The sequence below is a fragment of the Danio rerio genome, chromosome 2 (genome assembly GCF_049306965.1).
Source record: "Danio rerio strain Tuebingen ecotype United States chromosome 2, GRCz12tu, whole genome shotgun sequence".
Taxonomy (NCBI): Eukaryota; Metazoa; Chordata; class Actinopteri; order Cypriniformes; family Danionidae; genus Danio; species Danio rerio.
In genome coordinates, this window is record NC_133177.1 from 17,112,594 (window position 1) to 17,135,340 (window position 22,747).

The window sequence follows — 22,747 nt, forward strand, 5'->3', positions numbered from 1 at the left end:
GTTGTAAAGAAAAGACCGGAAAACGGTGGAAAAGGCCTCCCGGACCCCCACCTGTTCTTAGCGAGCCGTTTCACCGCCCTCCATTTTAAATATGCTACGACCCCATCCAGAGAGAACAAAACTGCAGCCATGGCAAGGTTCTGGATGGGGTCGTATCTACGCACGTTAAAAGTTTTAACCCCTGACTTGACAACTCCAGTTTCTTTTAACCTCCCAAAAGAATATGATTTTATAAAGAAATTTTTAAAGAAGTATGTTTTAGAGACCAACGATGTCACCATTTTGACTAACCACAAGGCTCTCATTTCTCTTGTTCAGGATCGAGAGACGGTGAGTCGGGTGCCGGGCCTCACATTATGTGAGGCCCAACAAGTGTGGAGAAACGTGGCCCACCCAGCTCTCCAGAACGGACACAAGGACCTGTTGTGGATGGTGGCACATGAGATCCTCCCGGTCAGGGCGGTTATGCACTCCAGAGGCATGGCCAAGAACCCCACCTGCCCACGGCCTGGGTGTGGATGCCCAGAGACCGTGCGGCACCTGCTCTGGGAGTGCGGCGCTGCGCGGGACCTGTGGGCCAGGACCGGCCCCCTGTATCATCAGTACCTGCCGGCGGGGAGGGCCCAGATGGACTACCACCTTTTCATCCATGGGGTGGGCCAGGGCGTAAAAGACATGACAAAACAGGATTTTACAGCGCTCTGGCTCACCCTGACCGCCATCAAGGATGCCATCTGGGTCTCAAGAAACCTGCTGGTGGGGAAGCAGGTCACGGTACCCCTTCAAGGGACAAAGAGAATGATAGCAACCACGCTACAGGGGTACCGTACCTTAACAAGAGGCCAAGGGGGCCGGGGTCAAACGGAGGAGGTCCCGGCCGCCACCGTACCTGGCCGCCCGTAGATGCACCCTCACCACTCTGGCTACGGGAACAGCGGGCCAGCAGGCCAGAGGAGGGGGATCTCCGCTATGCCCCTGAAACACATGGACTGTGACCGGCCTGGAGAGTTGGTGTGAATGGATTTTATTGTTAAGACTCACCCTCGATCCGGGACAAAGAAATGATTTTATTTCTTTGTATTGCGTCTACGCTTTTACATTGTTTTTACTGGACCGGTTTTATTCGCTTTTATCAACGCTGCGCCTGGACTCTCTCGCTTTTAACATAACACACGCACACACAAAGACTCTTGACACAACATACACTTTTATTTCTTCCAAGAACCAAGTTTTTTTAAAGGGAAATTTTATGTTTATTGTCTGTGTTTTATTGTCTTTTAAAGTGTGCAAAAATGTTTTATCGTGTGTTTTGTTTTGCTTTAGTTCCATTAAGTCCAGTGCTTAGTTAAAATGGTGACTAGCCAACAAGTTTTAGGCCAGTTTTATTGTTTTATTGTTTATGGTTTTATTTTTTATCCTTTATTTTTATTGAACAGCCTTGTTTTTTACCCCATTGTATGTTTTTGTTTTTAAAAAACATGTCCTTTTTACAAACATTATTGTATTTTAAGTTCGCACAAAACACCTACCCTTTTAATTTATCCTCTGTTTTACCCCTATTCATTTACTCTGGAAGATTTTAAGGGAAATATGTGAACAAAAAAAAAAAGATAAAGATATGTTTTTTGAGATGAAAATGTTATGAAAAACGCTGTCAATAAATTTTTTTTCGAAAGAAAAAAAAAAAAAAAAAAAAATCTGTTCTTATCAGTATTATACTTGGGCTTACCTCGCGGGCAGTGACAGCGATCGCCTCTTGGAGGTTTCCTGGCTCACAATTACTCCTGTGTTGTGAGCTCCCAACCCTTGAGAGGTAAAGGATTTGCATTTTTTAAGGTAAGGCGTTTTAATTATTTATTGGCTATTTATTGTGGTTTTAGTGTTTTAGCGTGTTTTTAAGCTGTAGGTGCCTCCACCATGTCGGCTGCTCGTGCCGGCATGCGGAGGCACCACAGCGTGCGTTTTAACTTCAAAGAGGTTGATGGTAAGCTCCTGGGGATGTCCCGCCTGGACTTCTCCAGGAAGCTGATCCAGAAAGCCTTAAATTTTAAACCAACCGATTTGAATTGCTTAATGACTCTGCCCCTGAACAAAGGGTTTGACCTGAGTTTTAGATCTGCTTCCCTGCTACAAGATTTTTGGCAGAAGTTTGAAAGTCAGAAGACCCAGTTCTCCATTTTTTCTGTGGAAAAGCTTTCTGACAATTCACTTAAAACAGTGGTTGTCAGGATGTTTAATGAAACAGTGAGTGGAGAGGATATAGCAACATGGCTGGGTAGATTTTGCACGGTTCGAAGCCAACCGGTCAAGGTGTTGGACGAGGACGGCATTTGGAATTGCGCTTGGAGAGTTCCCATTAAACAATGGGAAGATCCAAGCGGATTCCAGGGCCTTCGTCAAATACCTTCAATGATTGTGTTGGGAGAAAACCGAGGCTACATTCACTACCAGGGAATGCCAAAGCTCTGCAGGAAATGTGGCGGGATGGGGCATTTGGCTGAATCTTGCCAAGTAATTGTGTGTGGGAAGTGTAAAGCAATTGGGCACACTTTTGAGGAGTGTACCAGTGGCAGGCGGTGCAATCTCTGCGGTGAAACATCCCATCTCTACAGAGATTGCCCAAAAAGCTTTGCAAACAAGTTAAAAAGTCAGAAAATGGCCGCCCCACCAACCATGCTGCATTCAGAACAAAGAGAAGGGGCGGAGCCTGAGGTTTTGGCGGGAGCTGACATCTCCCAGCCAGCCTCGGGCTCTAAACCAATGGAAGGTGGGGCAGCAATAGGGGCAGAGTCAGTTTTATCAGTTTTACCGGTCGAACAGGAGGATAAAATCCAAAAAAATAATGATAATGATAACAATAATGATAAAGATAACGATAAGGACACCAAAATGGAAAGTAAAAATGGAAAGGAAAAGGAAAAGGAGGGGGAGACAGACTCTGTATCATCGATGGCTACCGTCTCCGAGGCTAGCGTCTCCCCCAGTGGGAGTGAACAAGAGTGTTCACTTCCTTGTGCTCAAGTGCAGAAAAGAACTGCGAGATCTCCTCTGTTTGAAACAGAGGAGAAAAAGCTGAGGGTTGCACAGTGCACAGATAGTTCCTCAGGGGAAGATCTGGAGCATGTGTGGCCCTTAGAATCTCCTAATGAAGTCTCTTTTCTGCATGTTAAGCTAAGAACATCATCACCAAAAGAGCCACAAGAGGGCTCCTCTGTGGCTTCTGAGGTGGTGAGCACTTGTCACCCTGACCCCAGTCTCTATGGGGATAAGGCAAAGCAAGTGCTACAAGACGAAACATAATTTTTTAATGTGCTTTTAATTGGTTTTAATGTCCTCCTTTTAAAAGCTCATGTTTAATTTTACCATACTGCTCATGGCCCTCACAATCACGACTATTAATGTGAGAAGTGTGAGGGCCATTGTACGAGCACAGAGCATTTTATCCTTTTTAAAAAGTTTTAACTCAGATGTGTTTTTATTACAAGAGTGCTCTTTGCCTTTTTTAACTAATTATAGGAAGTGGGAGGAGATTTGGACCCCAGGTTTGTCAATTTGGAGTGGGTCCAATTTTATCAAAAATGACGGTGTTGCTATTTTAATCAAAAACCCAAATATCTTGGTGAAGGGCAGCACAGTGGTGAGGGATGGGCGGGCACTTTTAGCACATTTGGCTTTTTTAGAACAGGATTTTAATGTTCTTAATGTGTATGGTTTTAACAACAAACATGAACGGCATGAGCTTTTAGAGGACCTGCAGCCCCACATGCTAGGTAAGGCTCCCCTAGTGTTCGCAGGAGATTTTAACTGTGTTTTAACTAGCAAAGATCGAAAAGGAAAAACGGATGATTTTAGAGTAGACAAAACGTCGGTTTTATTACAGGGTATAGCAAAAGATTTTAAATTGGTTGATTGTTTTAAAACCCTGCATCAAAGAGAGGAGGGCTTCACTTGGTTTAGTAGTGATTGCACCAGAGCCTCTCGAATAGACTACATTTTTGCTAGAGATATCATACCATCTGATGCTAGATTGACCCCTGTTTTCTTTTCAGATCACCACATGCTTTCCTGCACATTTTCACTCCCCCCTGGTGTGTCTGTAGGTGGAGGGCTGTGGAAGCTAAACTGCTCCCTGTTAGAGGATGAGGAGACAGTGAGCAAATACAGGGAGCAGTTTAGCCAATGGCAGACCCTCCAAGACTTTTATGATTCACGTGCACAGTGGTGGGAAATGATAAAACAACGGACAGCACATTTTTTTAAAACAGTAGGGAAACAGAAAAGTATGAAGGAAAAGCGATGCATGATGGGGCTGCAGAAGAGACTGCAAAGATATTTTAATCTTTTAAACAGTGGTTGGGATTTTACAGAAGAAATTAAAGAAGTTAAAAAAGAAATGTCAGATTTGTCAAAAAATAAAAGTATTGGGGTGATTTTAAGAAGTAAAGAAAAAGAAATAGAAGAGGGGGAAAAGTGCACAAGATATTTTTTCAAAAAAATCATAACAAAGGGAGGGTCAATAACTACTTTGAAAGATTCAAGAGGGAGGGAAATTAAAGACACAAAAGGGATTTTAACCGAGGTCGAACAATTTTATAGTAACCTATATAGTCCAAAAGTTTTAGATGGCGACATTTTAAAGGAGGTTTTAACTTTTTTAGATAAAAAAGTTAAAACGCCCGAAGTGCTTTTATCCCAGGATTTTACACTTTTAGAACTAAACAAAGTTTTAAAAGGGTTTAAAAAGGGGAAGTCCCCCGGTATGGACGGGCTTCCCCTTGAGTTTTATATAAAGTTTTGGGATATTTTAGCACACGAATTGTTGACCGTTTTTAAAGAATTTGAAACACTGGACAAACTCCCAGAAAGCTTTAGAGTAGGGACAGTTAGTTTAATTCATAAAAAAGGGGACAAATTTGACTTAAAAAACTGGAGACCAATCACGCTTTTAAATTTCGATTGTAAACTTTTTAGCAAAATTTTAGCATCGCGTATGTCGACCGTTTTAGAAGACGTGATTCACCCGGATCAAGCTTGCGCTGTGCCCGGAAGGAAGATCACGGACAGCTTGGTACTGATCAGAGACACCATCTGTTACGCGAGAGACAGAGATATTCGGCTTATAGTCCTAAATTTAGACTTTGAAAAAGCTTTTGACCGCATCTCGCACCATTTCCTCTTAAAGGTTTTGGAAAAAATGGGGTTTCCAGGGAGGTTTATAGCCTGGGTGGGCTTATTATATGATTCATTGATCAGTAAGATCCTAGTAAATGGGCATTTATCCAAAGCTGTTAATATACTCAGCGGAGTCCGTCAGGGGTGTCCTTTATCTCCCCTTTTGTATGTGGCTTGTATTGAGCCACTGGCACAGATCTTGAGAAGGGACAAATGGGTCAAAGGTTTTAACCTACCAGGGACTGGGGGACTGACAGCTACCTGTGTTTTATATATGGACGACGTCACCCTTTTAACGACTGACCTTTTAACGGCCCGAAGAGCAATGGATCTGACCGACTGGTTCGGTCGGGCCTCAGGGGCAAAACTAAATAGGAACAAGTCTGAAGCCCAGCTCTTCGGGCCGTGGGGCGACATTAATACAGGGGAACTGGACATAGCTTTTAAACGCGACGATCATTTTAAAATTTTAGGAGTAAATTTTGACAGAGAGGGGGGAGGTCGGGGAAATTGGAAAGAGATATTAGGGAAAGTCAGGCAAAGACTGGGGTTTTGGGGCTTGAGAGGGTTGACACTTGAGGGCAAAATCTTGATTTTTAAAGCTGTGATTTTACCCTTAATGTCACTTGTTTGTTCTGTTTTTAGCCCACCGAGACGGTTCTTACTGGAGTTGGAGAGGGCGGTCTTTTACTTCCTGTGGGGGTCCAAATGGGAACGTATCAAGAGAGAAGTTGTAAAGAAAAGACCGGAAAACGGTGGAAAAGGCCTCCCGGACCCCCACCTGTTCTTAGCGAGCCGTTTCACCGCCCTCCATTTTAAATATGCTACGACCCCATCCAGAGAGAACAAAACTGCAGCCATGGCAAGGTTCTGGATGGGGTCGTATCTACGCACGTTAAAAGTTTTAACCCCTGACTTGACAACTCCAGTTTCTTTTAACCTCCCAAAAGAATATGATTTTATAAAGAAATTTTTAAAGAAGTATGTTTTAGAGACCAACGATGTCACCATTTTGACTAACCACAAGGCTCTCATTTCTCTTGTTCAGGATCGAGAGACGGTGAGTCGGGTGCCGGGCCTCACATTATGTGAGGCCCAACAAGTGTGGAGAAACGTGGCCCACCCAGCTCTCCAGAACGGACACAAGGACCTGTTGTGGATGGTGGCACATGAGATCCTCCCGGTCAGGGCGGTTATGCACTCCAGAGGCATGGCCAAGAACCCCACCTGCCCACGGCCTGGGTGTGGATGCCCAGAGACCGTGCGGCACCTGCTCTGGGAGTGCGGCGCTGCGCGGGACCTGTGGGCCAGGACCGGCCCCCTGTATCATCAGTACCTGCCGGCGGGGAGGGCCCAGATGGACTACCACCTTTTCATCCATGGGGTGGGCCAGGGCGTAAAAGACATGACAAAACAGGATTTTACAGCGCTCTGGCTCACCCTGACCGCCATCAAGGATGCCATCTGGGTCTCAAGAAACCTGCTGGTGGGGAAGCAGGTCACGGTACCCCTTCAAGGGACAAAGAGAATGATAGCAACCACGCTACAGGGGTACCGTACCTTAACAAGAGGCCAAGGGGGCCGGGGTCAAACGGAGGAGGTCCCGGCCGCCACCGTACCTGGCCGCCCGTAGATGCACCCTCACCACTCTGGCTACGGGAACAGCGGGCCAGCAGGCCAGAGGAGGGGGATCTCCGCTATGCCCCTGAAACACATGGACTGTGACCGGCCTGGAGAGTTGGTGTGAATGGATTTTATTGTTAAGACTCACCCTCGATCCGGGACAAAGAAATGATTTTATTTCTTTGTATTGCGTCTACGCTTTTACATTGTTTTTACTGGACCGGTTTTATTCGCTTTTATCAACGCTGCGCCTGGACTCTCTCGCTTTTAACATAACACACGCACACACAAAGACTCTTGACACAACATACACTTTTATTTCTTCCAAGAACCAAGTTTTTTTAAAGGGAAATTTTATGTTTATTGTCTGTGTTTTATTGTCTTTTAAAGTGTGCAAAAATGTTTTATCGTGTGTTTTGTTTTGCTTTAGTTCCATTAAGTCCAGTGCTTAGTTAAAATGGTGACTAGCCAACAAGTTTTAGGCCAGTTTTATTGTTTTATTGTTTATGGTTTTATTTTTTATCCTTTATTTTTATTGAACAGCCTTGTTTTTTACCCCATTGTATGTTTTTGTTTTTAAAAACATGTCCGTTTTACAAACATTATTGTATTTTAAGTTCGCACAAAACACCTACCCTTTTAATTTATCCTCTGTTTTACCCCTATTCATTTACTCTGGAAGATTTTAAGGGAAATATGTGAACAAAAAAAAGATAAAGATATGTTTTTTGAGATGAAAATGTTATGAAAAACGCTGTCAATAAATTTTTTTTTCGAAAAATCTGTTCTTATCAGTATTATATTTGATCTTGTCACGCGGCTGGGACTGCGATCGCCTCTGGGAGGTTCACCCTGGTGAGCGCTTTTGTAGTGCTTACCAAGACCTGCGAGAGGTACATCGGCTGCGTTCTTACAAAGTCTTTTAAGGTAAGGTCTCTTTTAATATTTATTCTGCTGGTTTTAAATTTATTGGTGTTTTTAGAGAGCTGTAGGTGCCTCCACCATGTCGGCTGCTCGTGCCGGCATGCGGAGGCACCACAGCGTGCGTTTTAACTTCAAATGTGTTAATGGAAAGCTCCTGGAGATGTCCAGATTGGACTTCTCCAGGAAGCTTATCCAGAAAGCCTTAGATTTCAAACCGGAAGAATTGAACTGTATTGTGACTCTGCCCCTGAACAAAGGATTTGATTTGAGTTTTAAGGCTGCTTCTCTGCTCAATGCTTTTTGGCAAAGATTTGAATCGGTTAAAGCCCAGTTTTCCATGTTTACTGTGGAAAAGCTTTCGGACAACACTCTTAAAACAGTGATTGTCCGAATGTTCAATGAAACAGTAACTGGTGACGATATCTGCGTGTGGCTGGGTAGATATTGCACTGTTCGTGGCCAGCCAGTCAAGGTTTTAGATGAGGACGGCATCTGGAGCTGCTCTTGGCGTGTTCCCATTAAACAGTGGGAAGACGCCGAGGGCTTCCAGGGCCTGAGACATCTGCCTTCTATGATTGTGCTTGGGGAGAACAGGGGCTACATCCATTATCAGGGGATGACCAAACTGTGCAGGAAGTGTGGGAAATGTGGGCATCTCGCTGAAGCATGCCAAGAGCTAGTTTGTGGGAAGTGCAGAGAAATTGGGCACAGCTTTGAGCAGTGTACCAATGGCAGGCGGTGCAATCTGTGTGGAGACACTAACCATCTTTTCAGAGATTGTCCTAAGAGTTTTGCCAACAGAGTGAAAAGCAACAAAATGGCCGCCCCGCAAAACGTGGTAGCCGAGGAACAAAGGGAGGAGGCGGTCCCTGAAGTTTTGGCGGGAAACGAAAGTTTGCCGTCGGCTTCGGGGACCGGCCAAGAAGGAGGAGGCGGGGCGGCCAAGGGGGCGGAGTCACAATCGGTTGAGGTGAGGAGAGGGGAAGCTGTCGAATCAGAAGTGAGTTTAGAGAGGAAAGAGGAGGAAGACACAGCTTCCTCTCTCCTCACCGTCTCAGAGATAGTGGAGGCTTCAGAGGGGAGTGAAATCAATGTTTCACTCCCAAGTGCTCAGGTGCAAAAGAGACCCGCGGGATCTCCTCTGTTTGATACAGAGAAGAAATTGAGAGTCTCACACGATTCGGATAGTTCACCCGTAACTATTTCGAGTCGTGTGTGGCCTCTTGAGTCCCCAAATGAGGTGTCCTTTTTGCACGTTAAGCTAATATCATCATCGCCAAAAGAAACACAAGAGAATATCTCTGTGGATTTGGAGGCGATAGACACACACCCTAACAATCCAGGGATAATTCCTGGAAAGGAGGGGAGTGTGCAACAAGAAAAGACATGATTTTAATGTCGGTTTTAAGACTTTTCTGTAGGTTTTAAAATTGTCTTTTAAGCAGCTCATGTCTTTAAAATATAGTGCTCATGGATATCACCTTCTCCACTATAAATGTGAGAAGTGTGAAGTCCCTAGTAAGAGCACAGAGCATATTTTCCCTTTTAAAAACTTTTAAAACAGACGTCTTTTTATTACAAGAATGTGCTTTACCCTTTTTAAAAAATTATAAAAAGTGGGAGGATTTATGGACCCCCGGACCCTCCATATGGAGTGGCTCAAATTTTAATAAAAATGACGGGGTGGCCATTTTAATCAACAATCCAAACATCTTGGTGAAGGGAAGCACGGTGGTGAGAGATGGGCGGGCTATTTTAGCTAATTTGACTGTTTTAGATAGGGATTTTAATGTTCTAAATTTTTATGGTTTTACGGACAAAAACAAAAGATTTGAGCTTTTAGAAGACATACAGCCCCACATGCTAGGTAGGGTGCCCTTCATTTTAGCAGGTGATTTTAACTGTGTTTTAACTCAAAAAGACAGAAGAAGGGCAGATGATTTTAAAGTAGATAAGACATCGGTTTTATTGCAGGGTTTAGTTAGAGATTTTAAATTAGTGGACTGTTTTAAAGCTATGCATCAGAGAGAGGAGGGCTTCACCTGGTTCAGTGGTGATGGTACCAGAGCCTCTCGAATCGATTACATGTTCACACGTGACTACCCGCCAACCGATGCGAAATTAACCCCCCTCTTTTTTTCCGATCACTTAATGCTGTCTTGCACGCTTTCACTGCCCCTGGGTGTGACGGTAGGTGGAGGGCTGTGGAAGCTGAACTGCTCTCTGTTAAAAGATGAGAAAGTGGTGAGGGAATACAGAGAGCAGTTCAGCCAATGGCAGACCCTCCAAGACTTTTATGATACACAAGCACAGTGGTGGGAGATGGTAAAAGGACGCACAAAACGTTTTTTTAAAAGGATAGGTAGGGAAAAAAAGAATAGGGAAAAGAGACGCATGATGGGGCTGCAAAAACGCCTACAGAGATATTTTAACCTTTTAAATATGGGCTTTGATTTTAACAATGAAATTAAAGAAGTTAAAAAAGAGATGTTGGTTTTAGCAGAGGAAAATAGCAGGGGAGTGATTTTAAGAGCAAAAGAGAAAAAAATTGAAGAAAATGAAAAGTGTACAAGATATTTTTTAAAAAAAATAATCACAAAGGGAGGAGGGATATCAAAGATTAAAAACGATGAGGGGACTATTTTAAATACCACAGAGGGGGTTTTAAAAGAAGTCGAAAAGTTTTACGAAAATTTATATGGGAAAAAAATAGTACACGAGGACGCTTTAAACGAGGTTTTAAATTTTTTAGACAAAAAAGTACAAAAAGAAAAACATTCAGTTTTAACCCAAGATTTTAAGAAAGAAGATTTAGATAAAGCTCTTAAAAGTTTTAAAAAGGGGAAGTCTCCAGGAATGGACGGTCTTCCCCTGGAGTTTTATCAATGTTTCTGGGACATTTTAGCTGGGGTTTTACTGACTGTTTTTAATGAATTCGAAAATTTTAACAAACTACCTGCGGATTTTAGATTAGGAATAGTTTCTCTGCTTTTTAAAAAAGATGACAAGACAATTTTAAAAAATTGGCGACCAATCACTCTTTTAAACACAGATTATAAACTTTTTACAAAGATTTTAGCGACACGGATGTCGACAGTTTTAGAGGATGTAATCCACCCGGATCAAGCCTGTGCTGTGCCCGGGAGGAAGATCACGGACAGCCTATTGCTGATCCGAGATGCCATCTGTTACGCGAGAGACAGAAACATTCGTATAGCCGTGGTAAATTTAGATTTTGAAAATGCATTTGACAGAGTCTCGCACCAGTACTTGTTACAAGTACTGGAAAAAATGGGGTTCCCGGGAAGATTTTTAGCATGGGTGGGACTGCTGTACAATGACCTTGTCAGCAAAATCATTGTAAATGGGCATTTAACAAAAGCAGTAAATATCTGCAGTGGCGTCCGTCAAGGGTGTCCGTTATCCCCACTCCTGTATGTGGTTTGTATTGAACCACTGGCACAGCTCTTGAGAAGGGATAAATGGATTACAGGTTTTAAAATTCCGGGGGGTTTAACAGCATCTTGTGTTTTATATATGGACGACGTTACCCTTTTAACGACAGACCTCACCTCGGCCCGAAGAGCTATGGATTTGACCGATTTCTACGGTCGGGCCTCGGGAGCCAGATTAAACCGAAAAAAGTCCGAGGCCCAGCTCTTCGGGCCGTGGGGTAACGTCGTCACAGAGGGACTAGAGCTGACTTTTAAGGAAAATGATTTTAAAATTTTAGGGGTAAAATTTGACAAAGAGGGTGGGGGAGGGCAAAATTGGAACGACATTTTAACAAAGGTAAACCAAAAGTTGGGATTCTGGGGGTTACGAAAATTAACAATGGAGGGTAAAATTTTGATTTTTAAATCCGTAATTTTACCACTCATTTTACTTGTTTCTTCTGTTTTTAGTCCACCAAGACGTTTTATCAGGAAGTTGGAAAGGGCGGTGTTTTATTTCCTGTGGGGATCCAAGTGGGAGCGCCTAAGAAGAACAGAGTTAAAGAAAAAGCCCGAACATGGTGGAAAAGGCCTCCCGGATCCCCACCTGTTTTTAGGCAGCCGCTTCACCGCCCTGCATTTTAGTTACGCGTTGACCCCATCCAGAGAAAACAAGACGGCTGCCATGACTCGCTTCTGGATGGGGTCCTACCTGAGAACCCTGAAAGTTTTAGCAGTGGACCTTAAGTACCCAGTGTCTTTTAATTTACCAAGGGAGTATGATTTTATAAAGAAATTTTTAAAGAAGTATGTTTTAGAGACTAACGATGTCACCATTTTAACTAACCACAAGGCTCTCATTTCTCTTGTGCAGGATCGAGAGACGGTGAGTCGGGTCCCGGGCCTCACATTATGTGAGGCCCAACAAGTGTGGAGGAACGCGGCCCACCCAGCTCTCCAGAACGGACACAAGGACCTGTTGTGGATGGTGGCACAAGAGATCCTCCCGGTCAGGGCGGTTATGCACTCCAGAGGCATGGCCAGAAACCCCGTCTGCCCACGGCCTGGGTGTGGATGCCCAGAGACCGTGCGGCACCTGCTCTGGGAGTGCGGCGCTGCGCGGGACCTGTGGGCCAGGACCGGCCCCCTGTATCATCAGTACCTGCCGGCGGGGAGGGCCCAGATGGACTACCACCTTATCATCCATGGGGTGGGCCAGGGCGTGAAAGACATGACAAAACAGGACTTTACATCGCTCTGGCTCACCCTGACCGCCATCAAGGATGCCATCTGGGTCACAAGAAACCTGCTGGTGGGGAAGCAGGTCACGGTACCCCTGCAAGGGACAAAGGGACTGATAACAACCACGCTACAGGGGTACCGGACCTTGACAAGAGGCCAAGGGGGCCGGGGTCGCACGGAGGAGGTCCCGGCCGCCACCGTACCTGGCTGCCCGTAGATGCACCCTCACCACTCTGGCTACGGGAACAGCGGGCCAGCAGGCCAGAGGAGGGGGATCTCCGCTATGCCCTTGAAACACAGGGGCTGTGACCGTCCTGGAGAGTTGGTGTGAATGGACTTTTTTTGGTATGACTCACCCTCGATCCTGGACAAAGAAATGATTTTATCTTCTTATTGTTACTATCGCTTTTCATGCATTTTTTATCGGACTGGTTTTTATCACTTTTTTTATCAACATCTACTCCGAGGACTTTTTTTTTTACATAACACACGCACACACAAAAGACTTTCGCACAACATACACTTTTATTTCTTCCACAAACCCTGATTTTAAAGTGTTTTTGTTAAGTGCCATATGTCTTTTAATGTGTATTGAAATGTTTTAAAATGTGTGTTTTATGTTTCAATTCATTTTTACTAAGTCCTGCGTTGTTAAAATGGTGACTAGACCGTGATTCTTTTTTTAGACCCGTTTTAAGTTTTATTGAACAGCTTGTTTTTTAGTCTTTCATTTGTTTGCCTTTTTTTAAAAAAAACATGTCCTCTATACACTTGACATTTTATGTTCATTTAAAGTACTTTTGCAAGTATTTATTTATTTATTTATTTATTTATGTATATATTTATTCATTTTTTATTTATTTACTGTTAAGTACTCAAATGAAACTAAGTGAAGAGATATGTTTTTAAATATTATTGTGATGTAAGAAACAAATGGGAAACGCTGTCAATAAATTTTTTTCGAAAAAAAAAAATCTGTTCTTATCAGTATTATACTTGGGCTTACCTCGCGGGCAGTGACAGCGATCGCCTCTTGGAGGTTTCCTGGCTCACAATTACTCCTGTGTTGTGAGCCCTCAACCCTTGAGAGGTAAAGGAATTGCACTTTTTAAGGTAAGACATTTTAAGTATTTATTGGCTATTTATTGTGGTTTTAGTGTTTTAGTGTGTTTTAAGCTGTTGGTGCCTCCACCATGTCGGCTGCTCGTGCCGGCGTGAGGAGGCACCACAGCGTACGCTTTTTATTAAAAGAAAAAAATGGTAAGCTCCTGGAGATGTCCAGACTGGACTTCTCCAGGAAGCTGATACAAAAAACCTTAAATTTTAGACCTGAAGACCTGAATTGTATAGTGACTCTGCCTCTAGGAAAAGGATTTGATGTTAGTTTTAGAGCTGCTTCCCTATTAAATGACTTCTGGCAAAGGTTTGATGCGGTTAAGATCCAGTTTTCCATGTTTACTGTGGAAAAACTTTCTGACAACACACTTAAAACTGTGATTGTCAGAATGTTTAATGAAACAGTTACTGGAGATGACATTTGTGTGTGGCTGGGCAGATATTGCACTGTTCGAGGCCAGCCAGTCAAGGTGCTAGATGAGGATGGCATCTGGAATTGCTCCTGGCGAATTCCCATTAAACAATGGGAAGATGCCGGGGGCTACCAGGGCCTGAGACATCTGCCCTCAATGATTGTGCTTGGAGAGAACAGGGGCTACATTCATTATCAGGGGATGCCCAAATTGTGCAGAAAGTGTGGGAAGAATGGGCATCTCGCTGAAGCATGCCAGGAGTTAATCTGTGGGAAGTGCAGAGAAGTTGGTCACAGTTTTGAGCAGTGCACCAATGGCAGGCGGTGCAATCTGTGTGGAGAAGAAAACCATCTCTTCAGAGATTGCCCAAAAAGCTTTGCCAACAAGCTGAAAAACAACAAAATGGCCGCCCCACAAGCAAGCATGGTTGAACAAAGGGAGGAGGCGGTCCCTGTGGTTTTGGCGGGAAATTCCCTGCCAGCCACAGGAACCGGCCAGGAAGAAGGAAATGGGGCGGCCATAGGGGCGGAGTCACCCATTTTATTTGAACAGAGGGAGGAAGCCCCTCCCCAACAAAGTGTGACACAAAATGTAACAGCCAATGAGGAGGAGGAAACGGCTTCCTCTCTCCTCACCGTCTCTGAGGCAAGTGTTGACGCTAGTCAAAGTGAAACTCAGTGTTCACTTCCTTATGCTCAGATGCAGAAACGGGCTGCGAGATCTCCTCTAGAAATGGAGGAGAAAAGACTAAGGGCTTCAGAGCGGCTAGATAGTTCCAAATCGGAAGATCTAGACCGCTCATGGCCCTTAGGTTCTCCGAATGGAGTTTCATTTCTGCATGTAAAGCTAAGATCATCATCACCGAAGGAGCTACAAGAGGTCTTCTCTGTGGCTTCTGAAGTGGTTAGCATCTCCTCCCCTGACCCAACACCTGTTGGGATAGGTGAAGAGCAGATGCAACAAGACATAACCTGATTTTTATCTTGTTTTTAAAACCATTGATATCTTTGTAAACTAACTGTACCTCTTTTAAATGTTCATATCCCCTTTTCATCTGCTCATGGCCCTTACTATTTCCACTATTAATGTGAGAAGTGTGAGGAGCCCCATTCGAGCACAAAGCGTTTTATCTTTTTTAAAACTCTTAAAGTCTGATGTGTTTTTATTACAAGAATGTGCCTTACCTTTTATCTCTAATTACAGAAAGTGGGAAGACGTGTGGACCCCAGGTCCCTCCCTATGGAGCGGATCGAACCAAAACAAAAATGATGGGGTCGCAATTTTAATAAACAATCCCAACATTCTGGTGAAGGGTACCACTGTGGTGAGAGATGGGCGGGCCTTTTTAGTAACACTGACTTTTTTAGGAAGAGATTTTAATGTTTTAAATATATACGGACACACTGATAAAAACGAGAGATATGAACTTTTAGAAGACTTGCAGCCCCACATGCTTGGTAAACCTCCCCTAGTGGTGGCAGGGGATTTTAATTGTATTCTAACACAGAAAGACAGGAAAAAGGCAGATTTTAAATTGGACAAAACATCAACTCTTTTAAACCATTTAGTTAAAGATTTTAAATTAGTTGACTGTTTTAGACAAGTGCATCCAAGAGAGGAAGGCTTCACTTGGTTCAGTAGTGACAGCACCAGTGCCTCTCGAATAGACTATATTTTTACAAGAGATTTCCCGCCCGTGGATGCTACATTGACCCCCACCTTTTTTTCTGATCACACAATACTATCCTGCACTCTTTCACTCCCCCCTGGTGTGACGATAGGCGGAGGGCTGTGGAAGCTGAACTGCTCCCTGTTGGAAGAGGAGGAAGTGGTTAAAGGATATAGGGAGCAGTTCAGCCAATGGCAGACCCTCCAGGACTTTTATGATACACGAGCACAGTGGTGGGAAATGGTTAAAGGGAGGACAAGAACATATTTTAAAAAAATAGGAAAACAGAGAAAAAACAAAAGGAAAAAACGCATGTTGGGGCTGCAAAAACGTTTACAAAGATATTTTAACCTTTTAAACATGGGCTTTGATTTTAACAACGAAATTAAAGAAGTTAAAAAAGAGATGTTGGTTTTAGCAGAGGAAAATAGCAGGGGAGTGATTTTAAGAGCAAAAGAGAAAAAAATTGAAGAAAATGAAAAGTGTACAAGATATTTTTTTAAAAAAATAATCACAAAGGGAGGGGGGATATCAAAGATAAAAAACGACGAGGGGACTATTTTAAATACCACAGAGGGGGTTTTAAAAGAAGTCGAAAAGTTTTACGAAAACTTATATGGGAAAAAAATAGTACACGAGGACGCTTTAAATGAGGTTTTAAATTTTTTAGACAAAAAAGTACAAAAAGAAAAACATTCAGTTTTAACCCAAGATTTTAAGAAAGAAGATTTAGATAAAGCTCTTAAAAGTTTTAAAAAGGGGAAGTCTCCAGGAATGGACGGTCTTCCCCTGGAGTTTTATCAATGTTTCTGGGACATTTTAGCTGGGGTTTTACTGACTGTTTTTAATGAATTCGAAAATTTTAACAAACTACCTGCGGATTTTAGATTAGGAATAGTTTCTCTGCTTTTTAAAAAAGATGACAAGACAATTTTAAAAAATTGGCGACCAATTACTCTTTTAAACACTGATTATAAATTTTTTACAAAGATTTTAGCGACAAGGATGTCGACAGTTTTAGAGGATGTAATCCACCCGGATCAAGCCTGTGCTGTGCCCGGGAGGAAGATCACGGACAGCCTATTGCTGATCCGAGATGCCATCTGTTACGCGAGAGACAGAAACATTCGTCTAGCCGTGGTAAATTTAGATTTTGAAAAAGCATTTGACAGAGTCTCGCACCAGTACTTGTTACAAGTACTGGAAAAAATGGGGTTCCCGGGAAGATTTTTAGCATGGGTGGGACTGCTGTACAACGACCTTGTCAGCAAAATCATTGTAAATGGGCATTTAACAAAAGCAGTAAATATCTGCAGTGGCGTCCGTCAAGGGTGTCCGTTATCCCCACTCCTGTATGTGGTTTGTATTGAACCACTGGCACAGCTCTTGAGAAGGGATAAATGGATTACAGGTTTTAAAATTCCGGGGGGTTTAACAGCATCTTGTGTTTTATATATGGACGACGTTACCCTTTTAACGACAGACCTCACCTCGGCCCGAAGAGCTATGGATTTGACCGATTTCTACGGTCGGGCCTCGGGAGCCAGATTAAACCGAAAAAAGTCCGAGGCCCAGCTCTTCGGGCCGTGGGGTAACGTCGTCACAGAGGGACTAGAGCTGACTTTTAAGGAAAATGATTTTAAAATTTTAGGGGTAAAATTTGACAAAGAGGGTGGGGGAGGGCAAAATTGGAACGACATTTTAACAAAGGTAAACCAAAAGTTGGGATTCTGGGGGTTACGAAAATTAACAATGGAGGGTAAAATTTTGATTTTTAAATCCGTAATTTTACCACTCATTTTACTTGTTTCTTCTGTTTTTAGTCCACCAAGACGCTTTATCAGGAAGTTGGAAAGGGCGGTGTTTTATTTCCTGTGGGGATCCAAGTGGGAGCGCCTAAGAAGAACTGAGTTAAAAAAAAAGCCCGAACATGGTGGAAAAGGCCTCCCGGATCCCCACCTGTTTTTAGGCAGCCGCTTCACCGCCCTGCATTTTAGTTACGCGTTGACCCCATCCAGAGAAAACAAGACGGCTGCCATGACTCGCTTCTGGATGGGGTCCTACCTGAGAACCCTGAAAGTTTTAGCAGTGGACCTTAAGTACCCAGTGTCTTTTAATTTACCTAGGGAGTATGATTTTATAAAGAAATTTTTAAAGAAGTATGTTTTAGAGACTAACGATGTCACCATTTTAACTAACCACAAGGCTCTCATTTCTCTTGTGCAGGATCGAGAGACGGTGAGTCGGGTCCCGGGCCTCACATTATGTGAGGCCCAACAAGTGTGGAGGAACGCGGCCCACCCAGCTCTCCAGAACGGACACAAGGACCTGTTGTGGATGGTGGCACATGAGATCCTCCCGGTCAGGGCGGTTATGCACTCCAGAGGCATGGCCAGAAACCCCGTCTGCCCACGGCCTGGGTGTGGATGCCCAGAGACCGTGCGGCACCTGCTCTGGGAGTGCGGCGCTGCGCGGGACCTGTGGGCCAGGACCGGCCCCCTGTATCATCAGTACCTGCCGGCGGGGAGGGCCCAGATGGACTACCACCTTATCATCCATGGGGTGGGCCAGGGCGTGAAAGACATGACAAAACAGGACTTTACATCGCTCTGGCTCACCCTGACCGCCATCAAGGATGCCATCTGGGTCACAAGAAACCTGCTGGTGGGGAAGCAGGTCACGGTACCCCTGCAAGGGACAAAGGGACTGATAACAACCACGCTACAGGGGTACCGGACCTTGACAAGAGGCCAAGGGGGCCGGGGTCGCACGGAGGAGGTCCCGGCCGCCACCGTACCTGGCCGCCCGTAGATGCACCCTCACCACTCTGGCTACGGGAACAGCGGGCCAGCAGGCCAGAGGAGGGGGATCTCCGCTATGCCCTTGAAACACGGGGGCTGTGACCGTCCTGGAAAGTTGGTGTGAATGGACTTTTTTTTTGGTATGACTCACCCTCGATCCTGGACAAAGAAATGATTTTATCTTCTTATTGTTACTATCGCTTTTCATGCATTTTTCATCGGACTGGTTTTTATCACTTTTTTTATCAACATCTACGCCGAGGACTTTTTTTTTACATAACACACGCACACACAAAAGACTTTCGCACAACATACACTTTTATTTCCTCCACAAACCCTGATTTTAAAGTGTTTTTGTTAAGTGCCATATGTCTTTTAATGTGTATTGAAATGTTTTAAAATGTGTGTTTTATGTTTCAATTAATTTTTACTAAGTCCCGCGTTGTTAAAATGGTGACTAGACCGTGATTCTTTTTTAGACCCGTTTTAAGTTTTATTGAACAGCTTGTTTTTTAGTCTTTCATTTGTTTGCCTTTTTTTTAAAAAAAAAACATGTCCTCTATACACTTGACATTTTATGTTCATTTAAAGTACTTTTGCAAGTATTTATTTATTTATTTATTTATTTATTTATTTATTTATGTATATATTTATTCATTTTTTACTTATTTACTGTTAAGTACTCAAATGAAACTAAGTGAAGAGATATGTTTTTAAATATTATTGTGATGTAAGAAACAAATGGGAAACGCTGTCAATAAATTTTTTTCGAAAGAAAAAAAAATCTGTTCTTATCAGTTTAATATCTGATACGTGCCCTACCCGGGCACTATAGATTGAACTGGATAAATGGATCCTGCGAGAGAAAAGACGCAATGGCCGACCATGCTGGTGCGGCTGAAAAATACCGTTCGTATTCTGGTGGAAAAGGAAACTTCAGCGGAGATTAAGAAGAAGTTTGGAAGAGATTTCTTGGTGATGGAGGTGCTAAGAGGAGTTTTTGGTATGTCTGCTTCATTGATTTTTTGCTTGCAAGATTTTGCCTCGGCTGGTTTTATGGATCTGACGTTCTTCCAACTGAGTGACTGTGTGGCTTTCAATGAAGCATGGGGAAGGAAAAGTGGCCATCCAAAGCTGGCAGGTTTGAAGCTCATTCCGGCATTCGCTCAAGATTTCTTGCCGCTCACTGTCCACATGTACAATCCTTTTGTGGAAGATGGCGATGTTTTAACCTTTTTGGCCAGGTACTGTGATTCTGTGAAGGGAGGAGAGCGATTGAAGGATCGGTTTGGCATTTGGAATGGGAAAAGGCGATACCTTGTAAAGTTGAGAGCGGATGCAGGATCGCCAGGAGGGATTGTGCACCCACCTGGATCCTTTTTTATTGGGTCCAATAGAGGCTACTTGCATTACCCAGGCCAGCCAGTGTACTGCAGGAAGTGTGGCGCTCAGGGCCACGTAAAGGCGGACTGTGTGGGCCAGTGGTGCCGTCATTGTGGATCGGCTGAGCATGAGGCCTCTGGCTGTCCAGAACCAAAGACCTGTAGCCTGTGTGGGAAAAAGGATCATTTGTTTCGAACATGCCCAAGAAGACAGAAATCCTACGCCAGTTTATTCAAAGAAAGACATGACCTTCAGGCAGACTTTGATCATTTGCTGGAGTCCCAGGAGGCAGGCCCTTCAGGTGAAAAGCCAGTAAGAGCAGAAAAGGACCAGACTGGGGGCAAGCGTGATGGTGGCGGTGAAGAGCAAGGAAAGGACCTGGGAGAATCATCGCTGGTGGCACCATCGCAGGAGTGGTCAGAGTTTGATGTGACCAAAGCCCTTCGTGGGATGTTGGAGGAGACAGAGGAGGCGAAGCTATCCAGCGACTTAGCCCAGCAGCAGGAAGGTGTGGCGGGAGATGCAGGGCTGGGAATGAGGAGGCGGAGGCCTAACGAAAAAGAGCCTGAGGAACGTGAACGAAAGTGTACCAAACTCCAGACTCAGGAGGGTGAGACTGAAGAGGGCTGGGAGGGGAAGTTGAGTCAACTTGACATGGACTTGGACCTTTCAGGAGGGGAAGCGACAATGGAGACTGAAGAAAGCTTGGGTAAGGGGGTGGGCTCAAATAGGCAAGAGGAGGGCAGGGGGGAAAGGGGGATTGGAGGAAATATGGAATATTCTTTGGGGAGGGGTGGGAGAAGGAAAAGTGTGAGAAAGAAAAGTGGGCAAACTGAATAAGGGTTTTTATATCTTTATTTGGGGAACATTATGGCATGTCTAAGAATGGCTACTTTGAATGCAAGGGGGTTAAGGGGATTACAGAGGAGGACTTCAGTTTTTCTTTCACTGAAAATATCTAATTTTGATGTTTGTTTTCTGCAAGAATGTCACTTACAGGGAAAAGAGGACTGCGATCATTTCTCAGCTAGTTGGGAGGTTGGGCCTTCCTGCTGGAGTGCGGGGAATGTTAAAGCAGATGGAGTGGGAATTTTGTTTTATTCGTGGGACTTCCAATTGGAAATAATAAGTGTATTAATCCCTGGGAGAATCTTGGTAGTGGATGCTAGGTGGAGGGGAGTGGCTTTCCGTTTTATTAATGTTTATGTTCCGAGTAAGATCGGGGATAGGAAAGGGTTTCTAAATGTTTTGAAGCCATGTTTATTTACTAACAGAATTTTAGTTTTGGGGGGAGATTTCAATATGTCCTTAGACAATGACTCAGGTAAAGAGTTGGCCTTTTTGATGGCTGAATTTAATTTAAAAGACTCCTTTCGGGAAGCAGGAGGCCATAAGCCAGGGAATACCTGGCAAAATATTAGACAAATGGGGTCTAGGCTGGACTATTTAATTTTTCAAGCTGGCGTGAAAGTAGGCCAATATACTCAGCAGCCAATGTGGTGTTCAGATCATGTTTTAGTTGGAGTACGAGTGGAGGTTGGAGGAATGGAGAGAGGGAGAGGCATGTGGCGATTTAACACTTCTTTCCTAGAAGATAGGACTTTTTGTGTTGCTCTTTATAATCTAGTGGCTGGGTGGAAGAATCTTCGTGGTTTCTATAAAAACCATGGGGATTGGTGGGAGGGGTTTAAGGAGAGAGTGGGCTTTTTTGTCATAGCTGGGGTAGGGAAAAGGCTAAAAACAAGCAGGCCGAGGGAAGACGGTGGTCAGAAGAACTGCAATTACTATGGGGTAATGGGGCACTGGGGACGGCTCAGGGGTGGGCAAGGGCAAGATACCTTCAAGGTGTCATAAAGGATCAGTATTGGAGTAGGGCCAAGTCCTTCCTTTTGTGGTCGGGCACGCAGAAGCGTCTCTTTGATGAGAGGCCTACAAAATACTTCTTTACATCCGTACAGAGTAGACAACATCGCAGCCTAATAGAGGGGTTGAAGAGTGATGGTGGAGAAGAAATTACAATACAAGGAATGTTGGGCGTTGCAGAAGGCTTTTATAGAGAATTGTTTGGAAAAAAAGGAGGAACGGAAGATTCCTTTGGTAGATACTTGGATAAGCTGGAGGGTGTGTTGAAGGAGGAGGACAGAGAGACACTGGAAAGTCCTTTGACTTTTCAGGAGGTGAGCTCTGCGATAGCAACGCTAAAAAAGGGGACAGCTCCAGGGTGTGATGGCCTCCCGGGAGAATTTTATAAGTTAGCTCTGCCGTGGATAGGCATAGATCTAGTAAATGTCTATGAAGAGAGTTTGGAAAGGAATGAGTTGCCAGTAACAATGAGGACAGGTTTGGTGACACTGGTGCACAAAAAAGGGTGTAAGAAGGATCTAGCCAATTGGAGGCCAATAACCTTGCTAACTACAGATTACAAGGTGCTGGCCAAGGTACTTACGGAAAGGCTTAAGAAGGTAATTGGAGTTGTGGTGCAGCCTGACCAGACATGCGGGGTGCCGGGAAGGTCAGGTGGTCTGAATCTGGCTTTAGTCAGAGATGTGCTAAGCTGGGTGGAGCAGCGTCAGTTGCCTCTGGCAATCCTGAGTCTGGACCAGGAGAAGGCTTTTGACAGGGTGAGTCACGGTTTTTTAATGGCCACCCTGGCTCAAGCAGGGTTCGGTCCTGTGTTCAGGTCATGGGTAAAGCTACTGTATACAAGGGTGTTTAGTAGAATAAAAATAAATGGGCAGTATTCAGGAAGGGTAGAACAATTGGGGGGAGTGCGGCAGGGGTGTCCCTTGTCCCCCTTACTCTATGTCCTGTCCTTGGAGCCCTTTTTGGCAGCTCTGAGAAAGGCAGTTTTACTAAATGGCATACATCTGCCAGGGGGAAAAGGGGTGTGCGCCAAGGTGGCAGCGTACGCAGACGACATGACACTGTTCCTGACTTCCGACCGGGATTTTGATGTGGCAGGCAGGATCC

General features: G+C 44.2%; 1 protein-coding gene and 1 pseudogene across 1 annotated transcript; both read left to right on the top strand.

The window, feature by feature from the left end:
• Positions 1 to 1,706: 1,706 nt before the first annotated feature.
• LOC141377982 (uncharacterized) lies at positions 1,707 to 4,454 on the top strand. Its single transcript, XM_073924314.1, has 2 exons — positions 1,707 to 3,330; positions 4,371 to 4,454. Exon 1 carries the CDS (start codon positions 1,918 to 1,920, stop codon positions 3,298 to 3,300), a length of 1,383 nt encoding a protein of 460 aa, XP_073780415.1. The 5' UTR covers positions 1,707 to 1,917; the 3' UTR covers positions 3,301 to 3,330; positions 4,371 to 4,454.
• A 14,687-nt stretch (positions 4,455 to 19,141) lies between these two features.
• On the top strand, positions 19,142 to 19,301 carry LOC137488406 (U2 spliceosomal RNA; annotated as a pseudogene).
• The last annotated feature ends 3,446 nt before the right edge of the window (positions 19,302 to 22,747 follow it).